This window comes from Drosophila sechellia, chromosome 2L (genome assembly GCF_004382195.2).
Source record: "Drosophila sechellia strain sech25 chromosome 2L, ASM438219v1, whole genome shotgun sequence".
Lineage (NCBI taxonomy): Eukaryota > Metazoa > Arthropoda > Insecta > Diptera > Drosophilidae > Drosophila > Drosophila sechellia.
This window is the reverse complement of record NC_045949.1, coordinates 8,933,725-8,952,307: the sequence shown is the minus strand read 5'-3', so window position 1 is coordinate 8,952,307 and position 18,583 is coordinate 8,933,725. Positions and strand designations below refer to the sequence as shown.

The 18,583-nt window shown below is 39.4% G+C and overlaps 1 protein-coding gene across 7 annotated transcripts in view; it reads right to left on the bottom strand.

Moving 5' to 3' along the window:
* Nucleotides 1-17,476, bottom strand: part of LOC6611787 — a 37,683-nt gene extending 20,207 nt beyond the window's left edge. For 5 of the 7 annotated variants that reach the window (XM_032716212.1, XM_032716215.1, XM_032716223.1 and 2 more), the window contains exons 1-3: nucleotides 17,286-17,476; nucleotides 15,743-16,332; nucleotides 7,835-8,107 (exon numbers count right to left, since the gene is read on the bottom strand). In XM_032716212.1, coding sequence (XP_032572103.1) covers nucleotides 7,835-8,107; nucleotides 15,743-16,189 — 720 coding nt within the window. In that variant the 5' untranslated portion in view covers nucleotides 16,190-16,332; nucleotides 17,286-17,476. The remainder of the gene's footprint in view (nucleotides 1-7,834; nucleotides 8,108-15,742; nucleotides 16,333-17,285) is intronic. The other 2 variants (XM_032716241.1, XM_032716245.1) reach the window with 1 other exon arrangement.
* Between the last annotated feature and the right edge of the window lie 1,107 nt (nucleotides 17,477-18,583).

The window sequence follows — 18,583 nt, the reverse complement described above, 5'->3', positions numbered from 1 at the left end:
GAATCATCAGATGATCTTTCCCAAATACGCAAATCTACGTATAGTATCTACGTATCTGCAAGTTCGCCGTCAGCCGAAACAAAACAACTGACGCAAGTTCATTCAAGAAATTTCTGCTTATTACGAATCAAAAATACAATTTGTATCAGAAACGTGATTTGTATGCAAATTGCAACTTTTAAATTTATTTTTGCCGCATTTTGTTTGTGATTTTTTAATAAGCGGCCACCAAAATAAACTGTATCTGATGGATGCAAATTACTGTAGCGCTGATGCTGGGTGACATTGCACAGCGTTTTTCATGTTAAAACATAAAAATTAAAATGCCTGCGGTTTGTATTTATGGTTTTCCCATCTCCCCTCGATTTCTTTGCGCCATTCGCTGTGGTCTTCCGGACTCCGGAGTGAATAAATTTCATTAATGTGGCCAATCGTAAAGTGGACAAATAGTCGAGTTGTTGCGGCTGATAGGTCAGTTTATCGTAAAATTCGTGCTTTGATGCCGTTGCCATTGTTTATTGTGTCGTTTTTTCAGTCGTTTTTAACGGTTCTTCTTAACGCATGATTTGCAGCTTCCCAACCAAATTATTTTAGTTACGCAATACAAATCGGTTGTGGCTTGAAAAATAGATACATAATGTTGTACTTTTTACTTTAAATGCAAACATATAGCAACTACATTTTTATTACCCCTTTAAAGTTTTAAATTGCAAATTCTGGTGCTGAATAATAATTTCAGAGGAGGATTGCCTGAAATGAAAACTAATTACCAAACACACACTTGCCATCCTCTATCAGACGGAATCTCCGTGAGGAAACTGTCAAAAAGTCTCTTTCCCCACTTGGCTTTCACATTTCAACGCCATCAAGCAACTGTCAACACTTGTCTCACTTCCCCTTTATCCCCATTTCCTCTTCCGAAATCCCCCCGAAATGGCATATATATTTTAGTATTTTTAGTTAACCCGCGAGAGGGCACTAAAAGTGTCATTCTTCATTTAAAGAGCTAATTTCAATGGTTTCGCAAAATCATTCGGCGGGCTTACTTATTTAGAATAAAAGTTTCGTTCTTGTGAAATATAACAAACTGACATTTGACATTTAAGTTAAGTGGTGTGCCACTGGTAAACTGTTGCAATCGCTCAAAAGTGTACCATTTAAAAGTTTTGTCATTGACGATGGCGAACATAAAGTGCCAAAGATTTGATGGAATTCCGAAAGTGAGCCAGCTCGGATTTTTCCAGTTAATTTAAAGAGAAAGAGAGCAGTTTGCCCTGAGGGCAATTTAGTGCTATTGTTCTTTTCCCCGCTTTTTCACCGCTTTTCCCCCACATTTTCACCACTTTACTGCCCTTTCTCATCTTCAACAAGCCGCACTAATGAGCGTCATGGCATGCATAATGCAAAAGCCCACCCCCACCACCCACTGCAAGTAACATAATCGCCGCTGTCAAGTGCAGCGCTTCGCATGGGGCAAAAAAAAGAGAAGGAAAAGATACAAAGATACTTCCTTGTCCAAGTGGGTAAGGCTAAACCTAGAGTGCCGAGAGTTCCACAGTCGAGTGCGCACACACCAAACTAATGACAATATCAAATTACAAGCGGAGCAGCTGGAAAATTTGCATGACACACTTAGGCCCAGTCGAGATACTCGGATACTAAGATACTCGGATACTCAGGGAGCGGTGAAGGGGTGGCTTTAATCCTCAGTGTGTCCACAACTTCGACTTTGGCTGGCAGTTTGTCAATGACTTGTTAGCCATGGCATTTTCTCCACAGCCACAGCAATTTCTAAAAGCCGAGCCAGCAACTTTTGTGCAGAAAATGAAAGTAATTTGCAAAAGCCACGAATCGTCTTCTTTAATCAACACAAAGAGATCGTGTGCTCGGACGGTCAATGGAAGACGAGTTGCATGAGGCAGAGGCACAGAAAGTAAAAATATTATGATTACATATTTAGCAATTTCAATGCATTAAAAAAATATTTTATAGGTATAATATTTTCATGGCTGTTTTTTTATCTTAACTACTCATTTATTTGAGCAAACTATCTGTAGAGATATTTTCCTGAGTGTCTTATAGATTTTTCTGTTAAAAGTTAACTATGCCAGTATATGTTGTTGACTACAAATTTTATAACAACCTATTAACCAGAACTACCAATTTCGAATTATGATCAGGCCTTGTGGGCTTACAAGCCATTTTTATTTTTCTCTGTGCAGATACTAGTATGTGAAAGTCGCCGAGGGTCGCATCGGATCGAATCCAATCGGAACGGATCGCAGTTGTGGAGGCCGGGTCTCAACGAAAGTGTGTCCAAAGACCAGACTAGATGGCTAATGAAATTAGCTCCGACTTGGCTCGTCTGGTCTCCTTGCGAAGCCGGTAAATTGGGACGAATGTTGGCGCTTAATTGAAATGCTGAGGAGTGCACAGTGACAGACAGACTGAGATAAGAACCTGACAAATAAGGAAGCCAGTTATGGAGCCAGTTTGGCGATTTTCCGATTAAGTCTGGTAAATGCTCGAATTAATCTGAGATAAGCTCGCGGACTTGGTGAACGTGGCTTAGTCAGGCGTTTATAGAATAATTTACATGATTTTTAAAGTGTAAATCATTTAATTTTGCACAAGAAATTTGTAATTGTTAAGTGGCTTAACAACCTGTGAGATCGGAAAATATGGTACTTTCTTAATAGCCTTCTTGTCAAACTGAGTTTTTCCCATCAAATCTAGTTCTTTTCTAAATTATGAACAGGAAATAATTGCCATCAGGGCTCATCAACACTGTCCAATTTCCTCATTTCTCACGATCGGTGAAGCTTCTGCTTTCGAGTGCATCATTCACATGTGGAGCACCTTCGACGGTGTATTTTGTTTTATTTTTCCTTGCATGCTTGCTGAGCGAACAAATTTACTTCCTGCATAGTTGTCTAAGCCCACCCAATTAATCAAAAATCAAAACTGGAAAAACATCAACAAACTGGAGGAGGGTGGAGAGCCACATTTACGCGATACATCTTAGACCTTAGACCAATGGAATCCCATTGATATGAGCCGAAATGCTTTTTCACCGATCACTTGGAATTTTAAAGGGGCATTACTCACGGCGATAACGTAATCGAGGTACCACAAACTGAACTTAAGATGAGTCTTGGATTCTAATAAAAGCTTTCCACTTACTGACGTCACCGGAAGATCAATGTCGATCGAGCAAAGCGAGAACTTACCTAGAAATATAGGAAATCGGGAAAAAATAATGTCAATTTGCTGGCAAATAAGTCAAGTGCAAGATATAATAAAAAATGCAGCCAGATCACCAAGCGGAACAAGAATATCTATATATGTATATAAGTGTGGGACATTTAATTGAGTGCGAAATTATTAATATTTTTCATTCGAGGTTAGCGAACTCTTTTCAGCGGGACAGGCGCCTTAATTAACCGGCAAATAAATGCTAGAAATGGAACCCATAGAGATCGTTCCACTTGTCTTTCATAATGGGGTAATTAGCATTAAAATAAAGTATCTGAAGATGGATCCTTTTGTGCGTGTGATGGGAAAATAGTTTCGCCCAGTCAGCTTCGATTTCTGATGTCAGACGTCTGTCGAGGATGGATAACACGGATGGCATAAGCACACAGATACTGCATATATAACCCATAACGTGCAACACATTGACCCTGGAGTGGCAACAAAGCGTTGCATTGTTCGCGCCCGATGAGAGAGTGGCGTTTGTAATTGGTTGGGGGCTTCGATCCGATGGCGGCTTTCTTAATTAATAGATGAGTTTCGAAAGGCGGAAGTGGCAGACTTCCAATGTGGTGTACTGAAGAAGAATTTACTCCATTCTACCTGCAGGTTGGCACATCACTCCACCTCCGAAGTCATGTCTTCAGTTCACAAGGTTTGATCATCGCCATAAATAACTCCAAAATAATACCAGCTGACAGGCGAACATTTTAAATGTCGCCTTTAAAGTCGGCCCACATCCAAAAAAAAAATCAATAAACAAATAAAAAATAAAACCAAACTTGAAATATTTGTCGAGTAATTTTTCCATATTTGGCTGCTCTGTCCCAAAATGGTTAAGCTATTTTTTGTGACTTTTCAGTGTTTAGGCGCGTGGCCAAATAAAAACTCTGAGATCTACTTTAACAAAAATTTGTTTAAGTTTTTGGCTTATTTGTTTTTTTGTGTTCGATTGCCGCTGATTTTGGTTTGGCTTGCGAACACAAACTTATCGTTAGAGTTTTTATCTTATCGTAGCTGGTGCAACTTTTGTGACTTAAACTCTCTCGATGCAATTTCCAAAGATACAGAATTCTGTGCTAGTTGCGCCACCGAACTCGCAGCGATATATGTGTATATTTTCAGTTCTGGAGCTGCTGGCTTTATGTAAACTCTTAAGTGATTAAGGTCAGGCCGCTAATTTGCTGGCAGACCAATAAACGAAAGTGGGTGAGTTGGTGTGGCATGAAAGGTGCCGCTTCTAAGTTCAGTTGCAGTGGGAGCTCAAATTAAATTTAACCAAATAGTCGGGGTCTCTGGAGTTTACTAGAATTTCGTCATCTGCCCATTTTGTGCAGTTTTTCCCCCGACAAACTACTTTGTGTTCTGGCGCCCCGTATCGATTTTAATTAAATATTTACAAGCGAAAAACATGTGGCTGGCCAAAGTTCCAATGCAGTTTGCTGCTCTGTGCTTCCCCTCCTACTGAAGTCATCAAGGTAAACAGAATTAATATCAGTTGAGTTGTGGCTGAATCAACTCCTCTTCGTTTGCTGTTCACCATTCAGATGTCGCCGGGCAAGAGGAAAATATTCCCGTGCCCTGGCCCAAAATGCAACAAAACTTCATCTGTGGCCTCAGCTCGATTCCCGGGGACAATTGCACTCGGGTCAACAAATGGAAAATCTGAGAAAAAAAGTGCAAAAGAAATCAAGTGGAAATACCCAGTACCAATATCAATAGCCATGTCCAATCCATTGTTCTCCATCCAACGGCAGCTGTCAGATTGTGTATTTCTGTCATTCCTATTCCAATGTGTTTTCAAAATTTTACTTCCGCTCTCCAGATTCGGGGTTTTGGTGCTGATTTATATGTGGCATATCTGTAGAGCGAATCGCCGAAGGGCCATAGATACATATACCAATATCAAATATGATTTTCGAGCTGGCACAGAGAAAAATGGCTTTGAATTGCATTCGGTTTTATGTCGCAGGTCTCTCGCTTCCTTTGCCACTCCAATATAAATTGGCTTTATATAGATTTTGCTGATGCCACGACTGCATTATGTGGGATATGACTATACTCCATCGCCTCTACTTTTTCTTTCCTTTTTATACAGCCATTTATTTTCCTGCGGCCAAGTTTGTCTGGGGCAAACCTGTTTGCCTTGCAGGCTTTTTCACTCTCCTTCTTCTCTATAAATCTGCTGCTCTATAAATCGAATCATGTAATAACATAAAAAGAAGGGAATTTGATTGATATCGTTTAGCCGTTTTATGTAAGTCAAAAGCTTGAACCGCAAAATTTCATTAACTTTCAGCAGCTGCCCGCATATCAAACAGCAGATGCCATAATTAATAGCCATGTGGTGGAGTTGGTTATATTTTTTTCCTTTCTGTTTTAGTGGCGAATATATAAATAAAAGACAGCTAGCCGTTGGCAAAATTATAATTACAGGACTTGCGTGTCTGAATTGCTAATCGGAGATGAGTCGAACCGACTTTCTGTCTTGGATCCTAAATAACTTCTTTACATGGAAGTTTCTTGATATTTCTTTATTATCCAATCTGGTTATTCTGACATCAGACTCATTCAAATGACCCACTTGCATCGCCCAGTTAAGATATCGATTGCCATTCGCCGGTTCTACATTCACATATCAATCATAATTTTTCCCCTATTCACTCTATTTAGATAAACACCAGCTCTCTAGCCACTCGATAACTCGATCGTTTTCCATGTGATATGTGATGTATGTGATTTTTTCCTCAGTACGCAGCTTGAATTCCTATTATTTTGGCTCAAAAGCTGGCGGGCAAAAAACAAACGTCAAGCCGGAGATCTCGAAATGAAATTGAAAATTACAGTGTGGATCGGGGCAGACAGAATTGGAGATGAGCGCTCCAAGTTGGGGATGGTGGACCACGGATCGTTGGGTTGTAACTGGCCACCGAAAACCGGTTAGGCGGTGCGCATGCGCCGGAAAACCTGTCCATCGATTCGCTCTGCCCCCAAGCCATGAAGACAATATAATGGCTCGAAGAGTCGCAGCCGCCGAGTCTTCCAATGGCGCATCAATTATGTTAATGAAGCTTCGAATGTGTCTTGATATTGAAAAATAAAAAACGCCGAGTTGTTCAGGTTTTTTTCAACGAAAATATAGCGGCCGGCTTGGCTTTTAGCCGGTTTTCCTTTGTCCACCTAAATGCCAGCTGCTTAACAATGAACCACAACCGACTAGAACCAGTAGGATCCTAAAATGCAATTTGCATACGCCGACCTTTGCCTACGACACCTTCACGCTTTTCAGAAAACCTCGACGTTTCTTGGCAGCTTTTCTCGTTTGGAGCGTTGTTTATGTTTCCAGCGGCTAAAGATACTTTTGACCCTGAGCTGATTTATCTTAAAGCTTATGACAACCGCACGTAGCTGACATTAAATGGCTGTCCGCTGTAAGGGCTTGTAAATATTTTCTGTAAGCCATTTCCTAAAGTTGCACAAAATGCCATGCAAAATGTCAAACTAAATTTGTTGTGCTGCTGCTGGCACAGCATGAAAATACTTTTATATTGTATAGTAAAATAAGTGCGGTGCGTTCAAAAGCGGGGGTTGAACCATGGGGTGGAAAGTGTTTGGAGCTTTTTATGTGTAGATGGAGTTGGGGAACCGTAGTGATGTGGTGCACAGTAAAAACTATACGACATTTTTATGAAATGTCAAGCTACCAAAGACCTTATTCAGATGAGCTTTAAATTTTGTTCGCTTTCCGAATAATTTGTTTTGTCTTATATAACGAAAAATAGTGCATGGTATGCAGTACATTTGCATTGATCTAAAAATAATGGCATTCCTAATTTAAAGAACAAGTGTTGCCTACAAAAATAGTTTTTAAATGGCTGAAGTTTAAGTTTCTTTAGTTTAATCCTAACTAAACACACACAAATGTTAATAGCTCAAATTTGTTTTATTATATTAAAACGAATTTAGTGCTATTTATTTTCCTGTACTTGATCTCTACTGTAGTTCACTTGCATATTACCATGTTACGTCATATATAATGGCAACCCCCATAATGCTCAACATAGCATGCACCATAAAGTTGAGCTTACTGATTTTGTGGTGCACTTGTCCTTTGTATTTTTTCGTTTTTGTGAGTGGGGTTGCCTTGGCAAAGTCAATTGCTGGCATTTGGCTATGTCGCCGGTTAATGACGATTATTATTATGATTACGATTACTGCATTCGACATTGCGCTTAATGCAACGCTGAGCTTCAACGAGTCTTAGATGCATTAAAAAATTCGCCATGGAATGAAAAATCAGGGCTGAAAATATTTTGCTAGGGTAACGAAACGCGTAAGCTATTGAGTAACGAAACCAAAGTCAAAGATCCATAAAACCATTAGCAAGAAAGGAAATTAACGTAAATTAGCGATAAAAATAAGTTTGGCGAGATGGATGGAAAGTGCCATAAAAACAAGATATAAACAATAAGCGAGATTTAGCAATATCTACTTTGTTTGAGAGAGGAACCAAAACCAAGTCAATCATCCATAACCATGCCAGTAAACTCTATTTTATCTAGGAATTAGCTAAAGTTCGTACCATATCGGGCCTGAAGTACACCTGTTGCGTATACATAGAGCTTTTCAGGGAGGCCGTCTTATCCGGAAATAGAATGCATTTTCCGGGCGTTGATGTCATTGTTCCCGTTGCCGTTGTTGTTGTTGTTGTTGTTGCATTTGGTGTCATGTTTGGATGATGGCCCACGCCCACATCGGTTTTCTGGGCGGTCAGACTGCTCGTCGAATTGACTTTGGAGGCGTGCGAGAGGCGTTTCATGTGCGTCCACATCTGATGCCAGGGCGCCGTTTCTTTCTAAATTGTTTTTCGTATTTTCCCGATAGTTTTATTGGTTTTCATTTGGTTGTTGTTGTGGTTGGTGTGTTTTGGTTGTTTTTGTTTTGGGGGGAAAGGTAGAAACGCGAGGCAGGATTGAGTAAACATATTGGGTTTGCGTTTATGTAAGAGAGAGGTATCGTTTTGTTTGCAGTTTTTGTGTGGGAACGAAAAAACAGAAATAAATGGGAATTTTATTGTCAATTAAATTGTTTGCCAATTTTCGAATAACTAAAATAAATAGTATATTGTTTAGATAATTGATAAAACTTGAATTTGGTAAGAGGAAACATATTTGGTTTGAATCAAGAAGTTGTATGTCTTGTGAATATATTTAGAGTAGATTGGTAGAGCTAAATTTAGTTTTAACCAAGTTACTTACTAGAATAAAGCTACTTTTAAATTCTTTCTGTCATGGCTATGGCTTTTTTAATAGAGGGTAAGTTATGTAAGAGCCACACGCACTTGTCACCCACTTGGCACTCAGAACCCTCTTTCCACACCACAATTATTGCCTCCCCCACACATTCGCCCAACTATGATGTCATACGAAGCCAAACGCGCTACCAATTTTAATTCTATTTGCCTTGGTTGTTTAATTTAGTTTTTTTTTTTTTGCATCGGCTGTAAATACCAGGGTATGATGTCAACTTTTAGCTGCCCATTGTCGCCGGCGCCGTGTTTTAAAGTATCAAGAATTCCCCGATAAGACGCTAAATTAGACGACATCGATTGATAAGTTTTTTGAAATGAATATAGCTATTTCTCCTGATAGCGTTGACTAATTTGCTCCAAGAGAACGAACAAAGAAATCAAATTCCTAAGAAAATTTATGAGCACGGTTGTTGAGGTAGGTGAACTATTAATAGTGTTGAAATAATCCATCCATTTAAATGAGTCATTCTCGAGTGGAGAGAAACAAAAGGGAGCTAATTTGATACTTTAAATTATGCATTTAAGAAATTGATAGTTATATCTTGCACGTACATAAAGATTTATTTATCGGGTAACATTTTAAGGCACAAAAGCTAAAAGTAGGTAACTAGACTGTAGCTACCATGATGGTTGATGAATGCCTGTTATCCACAAGCACTCATAAAACATCGCCCCACGCGACTTGGCTTAATGATGTGTGAGTGCAGCACTCCTTGGTCCTATTATACCATTAAAAGCTCGTAAAAAACCTAGTCTGGGCTGGACAACACACCTTCATCCCCATCATCATGGTCATTATCTTAGATCAACGCAATTTACGCTGGGAGACCCCAATGCGGTCGGCAAATGCATTAAGAGTTCGTGCCCTTGTGGCGAAATGCGGTTATGGTTTGGGGGTCGCACCCTGGGTATCCAACATACCCTTTTTTCCACAAAAAAGCCCCCTATGTGCCACTCACACACACACTCACATGTGTACCACCTTCCACGCAACTCGCACTAATCAAATGAAAACAATTTCCGTTTGTCATGCAAACAGTTGCAGCAACCTACCCCCAAAAAAGAGTAAGCTGCAACAGCAACCATAGCAAGTGGAGAACGGAAGCAATGAAAATGGTCAGCCCATGATTGCCCCTCAGTTCGTTTTTGTCAGTACACCGAAATAAATTTTAAATTTTGTATAAAATTGTATAAATATGTGATATGATAAATATGTATATTAAGCATTTTAAAAGTTTAGTTATATGTCTCGTTGAAAAGTATCATTTTAAAGATCGGACTTAAAAGATAATATTGATATATATCAATTTATCATATAACTTTTATTTTTTTTTATAATTTTTTTAGGTGCACCATGCGTGTGTTCGTATGAGTGAGTGGGTTTGGGTCCGTATTTTAGTTTGCCCCAATCGGGGGCACATGAGTGTTTGCATTGTTGCTGTTGTTGCCATGACCCCTGTCTGTACGGCTGTTCTCTCTGTATATTTCTCTTTATAGTATAAACAATTCATTAAAACGGGAAATGGCAATTATAAAGAAATTATACACAAAGAGCAATGAATAATTTTTTTCTGTTTCCGACGGTGGGCGATGGGGGCGTGGCGCCCGGAGGCCTAAGTAGATATTGCTTATTTGTGCGCTCTGTGTTTTGTGAATATTTAATGCGAAGACAGGCTTTAAGTGTGGCAAGTGCACGATGGAGCCCCCCACATAGTTGGTGGCACAAACTTGGGAAACAAATGCTTGCCCGACTCACGCATTCGACTTGCCACAGAAAATGCAGCGAAAACAAAAGCAAAAACTGATTGCAATGCGGCTGTGTCTTCCACATCGTCTTCATCATCATCGTCATCATCGGCTTTGGATGCATCTTGTTGCCACGCCTCGTTTAACTTCGAGGGGGCGTGGCAGCTGGGGGAGTGCAGGGCGCTTAACTCAATTGCATATGCAACATTTCGCTGCTGCTACAAACTGCAATCTTGACTGTGCCGGCATGCAACATGTTGATGTAATATGCAAATTGTATGCAGTTGCCATTGTCTCGGCAGATTTCCTAAGAAACATTTCTCCTCCTGCCGCATTGCTGTCGTCGCGCAAAATGAGGAAGCTGGGAAAAGCGGGATCTCAGAAGCTTTCGACCATGGAAGTAATTGTCAGAGCGATGATCTGGGAAAATCCGCGGAAAATGCTGTTCTAACTCATCGTAATTGATGAAAAACCAGCAAATAAATGAGTTATACAAATTGTTAGAGCTATCAGCTGTGTCAGAAGTGTGTCAAACATTTTTTTTCGTTCTTGTGCTAATGTTTAGATTAAATTATACACATAACTCGTAAAACGAAGATTCTATTAATACGATTAATATATTTTCTAGGATAACAAAAATGTAATTTTTAAAATAAACATATTTGTCATAAAATGTTTTTAATTTTTAACTGCATTTTTCTTTTGTAAATAACGCGGACTTTTCCATTTGTTTACAGCAAATGTTATTAATAAGCAGCATGCAATGTACGCAGAATGAAAGTTTACCAGATGTTTTTTAATGCGTCTTCCGTATGTTTTATAGAATCTTAAAATGAAAGCCCGAAACAAATTGAACCATTTGCTACTTAACAAATTTTTGTGATCTTCGCTCGAGGTCAGCCCTTTCACACTCACTTTTCATCCCACCCACATTACCTCCCTTTTGTCCCCGAATGCAATCAATTTAAAAGCTGCTCCAAATTATGCCATCTCCATGCACTTAATGCAATCTATCAAAATGCATTAAGTAAAGAGCAAGAAATATTTCAGCTGTTTTGCAATGGAATTTTCGGACAAACAATATAAATTTTCAAAGAAATACATATTCATAAGATGGCTAAATTTATAAAAAATTTTAAATAGCTGCAAGTATATACAAATTTTCCTCTGTGTGGTTTTTCTGTTGTTGCTGTGAAATTTAGTGGGTCACTGTGTAGCAGCTTAATTGTGATATATCACTTTACACGACCGAAGAGGGAAACCAAATTGAGATATGTATGTAAAACAAAAAACAAGAACGGAACTTCAAAACGTTCCGACAGACCCAATAAAACCAGAAGCCACAAAATATTAAATGCAATTGTTCGGCCCGAAAAATGTAACCCAGAAAAATTAGCTTTAAGGCGGTGGTGGCAACCCCACTTGCTGCCAATCCAATCCGCAGAAGGAAAACATTTTTCCATTGGCATTTCCTTTTTGCATTTGTGATTTGCTCCCCTTTTACCCCAAATTCGCCGACGAAAATTGCACTTCTGTGTGCCATTTGGTTTTTCCGCCTTGACTGGAAAATTCCCTCGCGTATCCCCGACAGCATCTGCCCCCATCACCCCCTTCCAGCCATAGCTGGAGCCTAGCGAAGAGCCTATCAAAGCTACACAGCCTCCCAAACAGCCCATCCCCCTTTTTATTTGCATTAAGCTCGGCCATTTATTTGTATATTTTATTGTTGAGCATATTTTCCGCTAAAGTTTTCCTGTCTTTTTCGCCTTTATGAATGAAAAGATCGAGGGGTTGTCAGTGGGGAATGTTGTGGAGGGGGGTTGGGGTTGAATGAAATGATTTTCTTCTCTGTATTATTTGTTTCGTCTCATTTTTATTTTTACGCATTTCTTGCGTGTTGTCTTTGCGACGCTTTTGTCTTTCTCGTCTCTTTGGGTTCCCCCAAAAATTCAGTTCTTTAGTTTACTTTTAGTTTATCCGAGGGTTTTTTTTTCGGAGGGGTTTGCTCTATTTTCTTCGCTGATAAGAGTTATATATATATATGTGTGTGTGTGTGTGTGCTACGCTCACTTGTCTCTCGATTTATTACACGATTTTGGGGCCTTGCGTGTGCAAAGGCAATTCTAAGCGGCAAATGGCCAAACGACTCAAATTACCCGGCTGCATTTGGCTTAACCCCACGGAAATTCTGTTTTCTATTTATTTACCTTTCGGCGGTTACTAGGTTTACTGTTATTCTTTTTCTTCCCCAGCAATCTCCCCTTTCTCTCGAGGTTTTTGTATTTTTGGAACAATTTATAGCTGGCTAATTGAAGAAATGGGTTCAGATCTATTTATACGTGTAGATGGGAATAGTTTACCCATGTTTACTAATTTTATAAATGGCACTGGGACCTAAACTCAAAATTTATGAATAATCAGCAATATTAAATTTGAGCAATTTGAGTAAGATCTATCGCGTTATATATAAGCATTAGTTAGCAAAGAAAAGATTATGTGAATCGATTTTGAGTGCAGTATCTGACTCACGTTATTGTTTTTGCCATTTGACCAATCCTCAAATCCCACATTTCGCTAAATCTTTGCTTTCACATGATGCCAAGAGATCGCCATATACCATTTTTACTCCCTGTCTGCCCCCAAGAACTGACTCATCCATCGCCCAAGGCCCAATGACCAACTCAACTCAACCAAACACTCGACCACTCAACATCGAAACACTCGCATTTGCTGACCATTTCTAAGGCCGCTCGGCGCATTCAGGCATGTAAAATACAAAAACATGTATTTTTCATTTATCATTCTATTTTTTTTTGCCAGATTTTTTTTGTAATTTGTTTGCAAAAGCAAAATGTGCGCCGCAGAACATTTTCACATATTCGTGTGGAATGTGTGCCGCGTTAAATTGAATAGCGCGCTAAAAAGAGCAGAGATAAATTGACATTGAATGTAAAATTTATTGAAATGGTTTACGTGGCAGTGGGTCCTCTGACATGGTCGTGTGTCGCTATGAGAAACTTTTCGCCATAGAAATATGAAAGAGATTTCTCCTCTCGAAGCCTTTTCACTGGAACCACCTTTCTGCTCCAGATGCGCCCTCAACTGGGCCCTTCTGCAATTGCAGCCGAGTGCAACGAGCCGCTGCAAGATGGACAATGGTGGGGGTATCTTTTCTATCCACTTCCACTTTGGGTCAAACATACCTATACCTACACAGATACCTATGGATCTCAAAGTCCGGCACATGGCAAAGCATTTTCAGGCTTTTCACTCGCAACTCCTCGGGTTTTATTTTTGGTCTCTGGTTACCGAAGTGAGTTTTGTCTTCACTTCGCGGTGTCTGCCTCACTTTTGCTCATATTTCGCATGGCCAACTAACGGGCCGCGTTGTCTTTGGGCCAATGCCTTTTTAAGTGTGACTAATTATGACTCGGCTGAGGTGTTATTTCTTGCCGCGAGTTCAACGATCTGCCGCTTGGAGCCCCAAACGGGCGCTGCAGAATAGGGTTGACCCGAAAGCGTTTTTCATGCCACTTGCGCAATTTGTATCGATTTCGTGTGGCAAGAGGAAATCCTGCAAAGATTTTGGAGACCAAGAGGAGCCTATATGTGCAAAGGAATAGTTCAACCAAGTAAGCTGGCCAAATATTTTGGCTGCAGTTTCCCAAAAGGTGGGGTTACCCCCACAGAAATTATGCAGGCAATTTGGCCCAAAAACTCTTACGTACAATTTGTTACAAGTTGACTAGGGAAAAGCTCAGCCTGTATCAGGTAATCAGTCTTGACTTGACTGCTGGCAAAGGGCCAAACAGAATTGATGATGTGACATAAGAGCTGAGGAACTGAACCTTGGCTGCACTAAGAGGAAGTTACTCAGGATAATCAAAGCGTCAAATGTGGGGGAAATATAAAGGAAGTTTTTTGCACATATTATCTTTTCAATCACCTCCATTCATTCTTAGGTAAATACTATCTATATATCGAGATAAGAGTTCACAAAATCCTATCTAACATGTTAGCTCATTGCTATCTACGAGCATAACATCGTTATTGCCTACCCGGTAGATATCCACATTTCGCAATTCATTATCTGAGTTTATGTTTTCAACCATGAGGTGAGGCCAGCTACCTGAGAACTAGGTTCTAAGCTACCTGGACACACAGCCAACCCAACTCCGACCATTTCCATGTATGCAACGGTACTGAGGAACTCAGTTGTAGTCCTCAGTAAGCTTTAAAGAAATAAAAATGCGCAGAGCCTAAAGAGGCTTTTGCCAGATGATGAGACCCCAGCACAGTCGAGATAAAAAAAAAAAACTGGCCGCGATAAGAGCGTTAACAAAATAATAACAAAATAAAAAGCATTTACATATAGCCAGAAGGTCGTGTTCGGACAGCGAGAAGTAGCCATCTCCTCAGTTGGCTAGGCAGTCAGTAACCTATAGCTTAAAGGGGGCTACTTTAGGCCGCAAGGAGGACTTGGGCCATTAGTGAAATGGCCCCGTCAAGAACTGTGGCTGGGCCAGCAAAAAAAATGTGTGTATGGCTTATTCGGTTTAGCCCCTCTTCTTTCACTGCCTTCTCCTAATGTCTGTTCTATTTGCCTTTTCCTCTCTCAACGTGCTTCATTTGGTTTTAGTAGAAGGTAGCCACTAATTTGCAGCATCATGAAGACATTTGTTTCGGTTATGGACCAAATCTAATAAGAGCTTTATGAGATTAAAGGAATCGGGTATCTATGGGGAGTACTTGGATTTGGCAACATATTACGGAGACTGGGCTAATTATTTAGCTCAGAAGTTTTAAAATAAGTATTTAATGCACACTTTAAAAATGTGGCATCTTGGTATTTAAATAGGTTAAGTCCAATAGTGTTTTATTAATTTTACATAACACATGCCACTAAGAATCTTCTTAAGAATAATTTGAATGGGATGACGTAAGAATCAGAATCGTGAAATTTAAAGAATTTCTCTAGCTGGAAAAAATAATCTTCTCAGCCATTTATAAGATTGTATTTTCTATGGCGTAAACTTTTAAAAGTTGTCTCATATATAAACAATTTTTTTGGGCCGATTGAAGACATTTATCAGGCTCTCAAGGTATGCGAGAATTATCTGACGAACATTTTCAATAAATTAAAAGATTAAAATATATGCTTTGAGCAGATTGCCGAGATGTTTTCAGATGACTCGCTGCGATAATACATTCGGTTACTTGGGCCGTCATTATCACGTAGGTTTTTTCACGATCCCCCCTCCTAATTGTAATTTATATCCTACGAGTATGTGGAAGAATCACACAGAAAAAAATTATAGCTTTCTTCAGTTTCTTTAAAATTTTAAAAGAATTTCGAAATCTTACTTTAAGACTATCTTATGTTGATGCAGGATTGTTATTTTGTTCTGTGTGCAGATTTTGCTGCAAGCTCACCTTGGGATCCAAAATGCTGCGCTCCAGGCTATCCTCACGATTCATGGTTGTGGCGGTGCTGCCGGTGCCAGTGCTGCTACCACCGCCGCCACCTCCTCCGCTGCTGTCGCCCACCTCCCGCTGGCTGCTCCGCTCCCGTTCCCGCTCCCGCTCCTGCTGCTCCAGTCGCAGACGAGCCCGCTCCACGCGCGCCAGGGTCGGACTGTCCAGGATGGAGGGAGCCCGTGAGGGGGGCCGTGAATTGTTTGCGGCGTTCGTGTGCAACTGCTGCAGTTGCTGCTGCAGCTGATGCTGCTGCTGCTGATGCTGCTGTTGTTGCTGGTGCAGCGCGTCGAGCGTGGCACTGTTGTTGGAGGAAGTCGACCCGGGTGTGGGCGTGGCGGAGGACGATGAGTTGGTCATGGTGGCCGTCGACGTTGTGGAAATTGATGTGGTGTGCATGAGCATTTTCCGTTCTGTTTCTTAGCCTAGGTTGATGGTTTTTCTTTTGTTTTTTTCTTTGCTTGATTGTTGGATCGTTGAATTTAGCGGTAAGTTAACTGCAACGCTTGCTTATTATTTATGGGGGAATGTTGCACTTTTCGAGTTGACTGTAGGTGGAGAATTAAATAGTGGTTTGCATTAGGTTCTGTACTTTTGCTAATTATTATTTAACGTCGGCTCTTGTTACACACTTGGGTTGGTTTGGTTCTCAAAGCGTATCTGAGTAGTCTGATTTAAATGACTTCAATTTATAAGCAAACTATTTAAGAATTAGTTGAATAATTCAGTCTGTCTATATTTCAAATGGATCAGAATAAGATAAAAAAAAATCGTCGCTATAAATTCGTTCGTAATCTAACTGCCTTTAACGAAAAACCGTAACCACTCTATCCACAATGAAATGTTCACACCTCAATTTTATGCTAGAACCCCTTGACACCTTTGGCAATTTATGTCTCCCTCAATTGCATTTCTTATCAATGCTATCCATCCGCTCACTTTATTTATGACTCCTCTATCTGTTCGCTGGCAGCCGCCAATTTCGGCTTGTTATTATTGCCATTTTCCTTTCAGCAATCCACAAAGGAGTGCAGCCAAGAAAATAGTAAAAAAAAGAGAAGCATAACGAGATATAAAAACTAAACTAAAACCAACACAAGAGCGTAGTCAATAATTTTCACAAAACTGGTTTTCTTTTTCGGGTTTTTCGGTCTGGGCAGGTCTGTCTCTAAAGTCTGTTGCAGGTAGTTTTTACTTTCGCACAACAAAACACTGCGTATTTTTTTTAAGGAAATGGAAGGGGTAACTGCAAAGTGCATGGCCAAAGATACAAATGTATCTTTTCGCATTCGCAACGATTCTTGGGCACTTATCAAGCTGTTTATTGGCCGGGTCGGTTGAGTTTGTTTGCTGACGTCGATGGGGCTTATTATTTATATTTTCTTGGCGCGTTGCTTTCGCATATGGGATGCCAAAAACGTTTGTTTTGATATTTCCGCTGACATATTAATTCTTGAATTTGGTTTCGTTGGTAATTGGTTTGTTGGTTTATTGCACATACTTCTTTAGGTTTAATTTAATTTGTTGGCAGCGTGTCGCGTCGCATTTCTTTGCGGTTTCTCGGTGCGGCTGTGGCTTAGCAAATTGAAAAAACCAATTTTGTTATTGGCCAAAATTTTATTTTCAAATTGAGTTGGTCGCGCAAAGCAAACGAGCGACCGAAGCGAAGGCGAACTATCCACGCGAGCTGCCCGTCGATGACTGGCGCAACGAAAACTGGTTTGCCACCGAATCCCATGCATCGGCATGCGGGGCTCGCTTCGAACATGTTCGAAATGCGCACAGTGGGCCGCTCAGTGGGTCTGTCAGTACCAGCAAAGTTATGGGTGTTTAATCATCTGAGCAAGCATTGCAAAGGAATATGTTATACTTTAAACTTTTGTTATATAACTACAACAAATGACGAAATAATACTTTTCAACAATTAGAAATAGGTTCAATCTTATAAAAAGTAATATGCACAAACTAGAATTTTTTAATATATTTCCTAGATATATATCCGTTTTTACCACTTTTTTGGTTACTATTGTACAAGTAAAATTGACAAATGAAAAATAAATTTGTTGGCCTTATTTTGCTAAAGATGAATGTCATTGTTTTATATTATATTGTATTTATTACTATATATAAGTTGTCCCATTGTATGCCGTTTGAGTTGCGTAGAAAATTTCCCTGTATTTTGATTTCTTCGTTTAGTCAGCAGTGCATCACCCCAAATTAATAAAAAGTAATCTTTTGCTTCCAGGAATTTTTAAGCATAATATCTTTTAATAGAAAGCTCAATTTGAGATTGAGAATATATGAAATTATACAAAAATATAATATATTTACTGAGAACTAAATTTGTGTTTGGTTAGATTATTAAAGAATGTTTTTTTGTGAATTATATTGTATAATTAAAAGAATTCATAAAGTCAAATAATGCTTACAATATTAATATGGATATAAGTTAAAGAATTAAATTCTATATGGTTTGCTTTTTTCTTAAAGATTTGTTTTGAAAGAATATTACGATTTTCACTCTGGGATATTTAATTTCCCAAAACAAACCGACTTGCAACTTCACGCATGTTGAACCCGAACGCGCAGTAGAGAAATTCCTTCACACAACAGGAATAAAATATTATTAATGCGATGAATGCGAATTTGTGAGATAAAAGTTAAGCTTAAGTTGCATTATTATGATCGGTTTGATACATAACAATTAATACATACATATGTATCTCTGGTATTTTAATTTTAAACCTTAAATTTAATTCAAATGTCTTTTTATTATTTATTTTTTTAACTCATCATCCG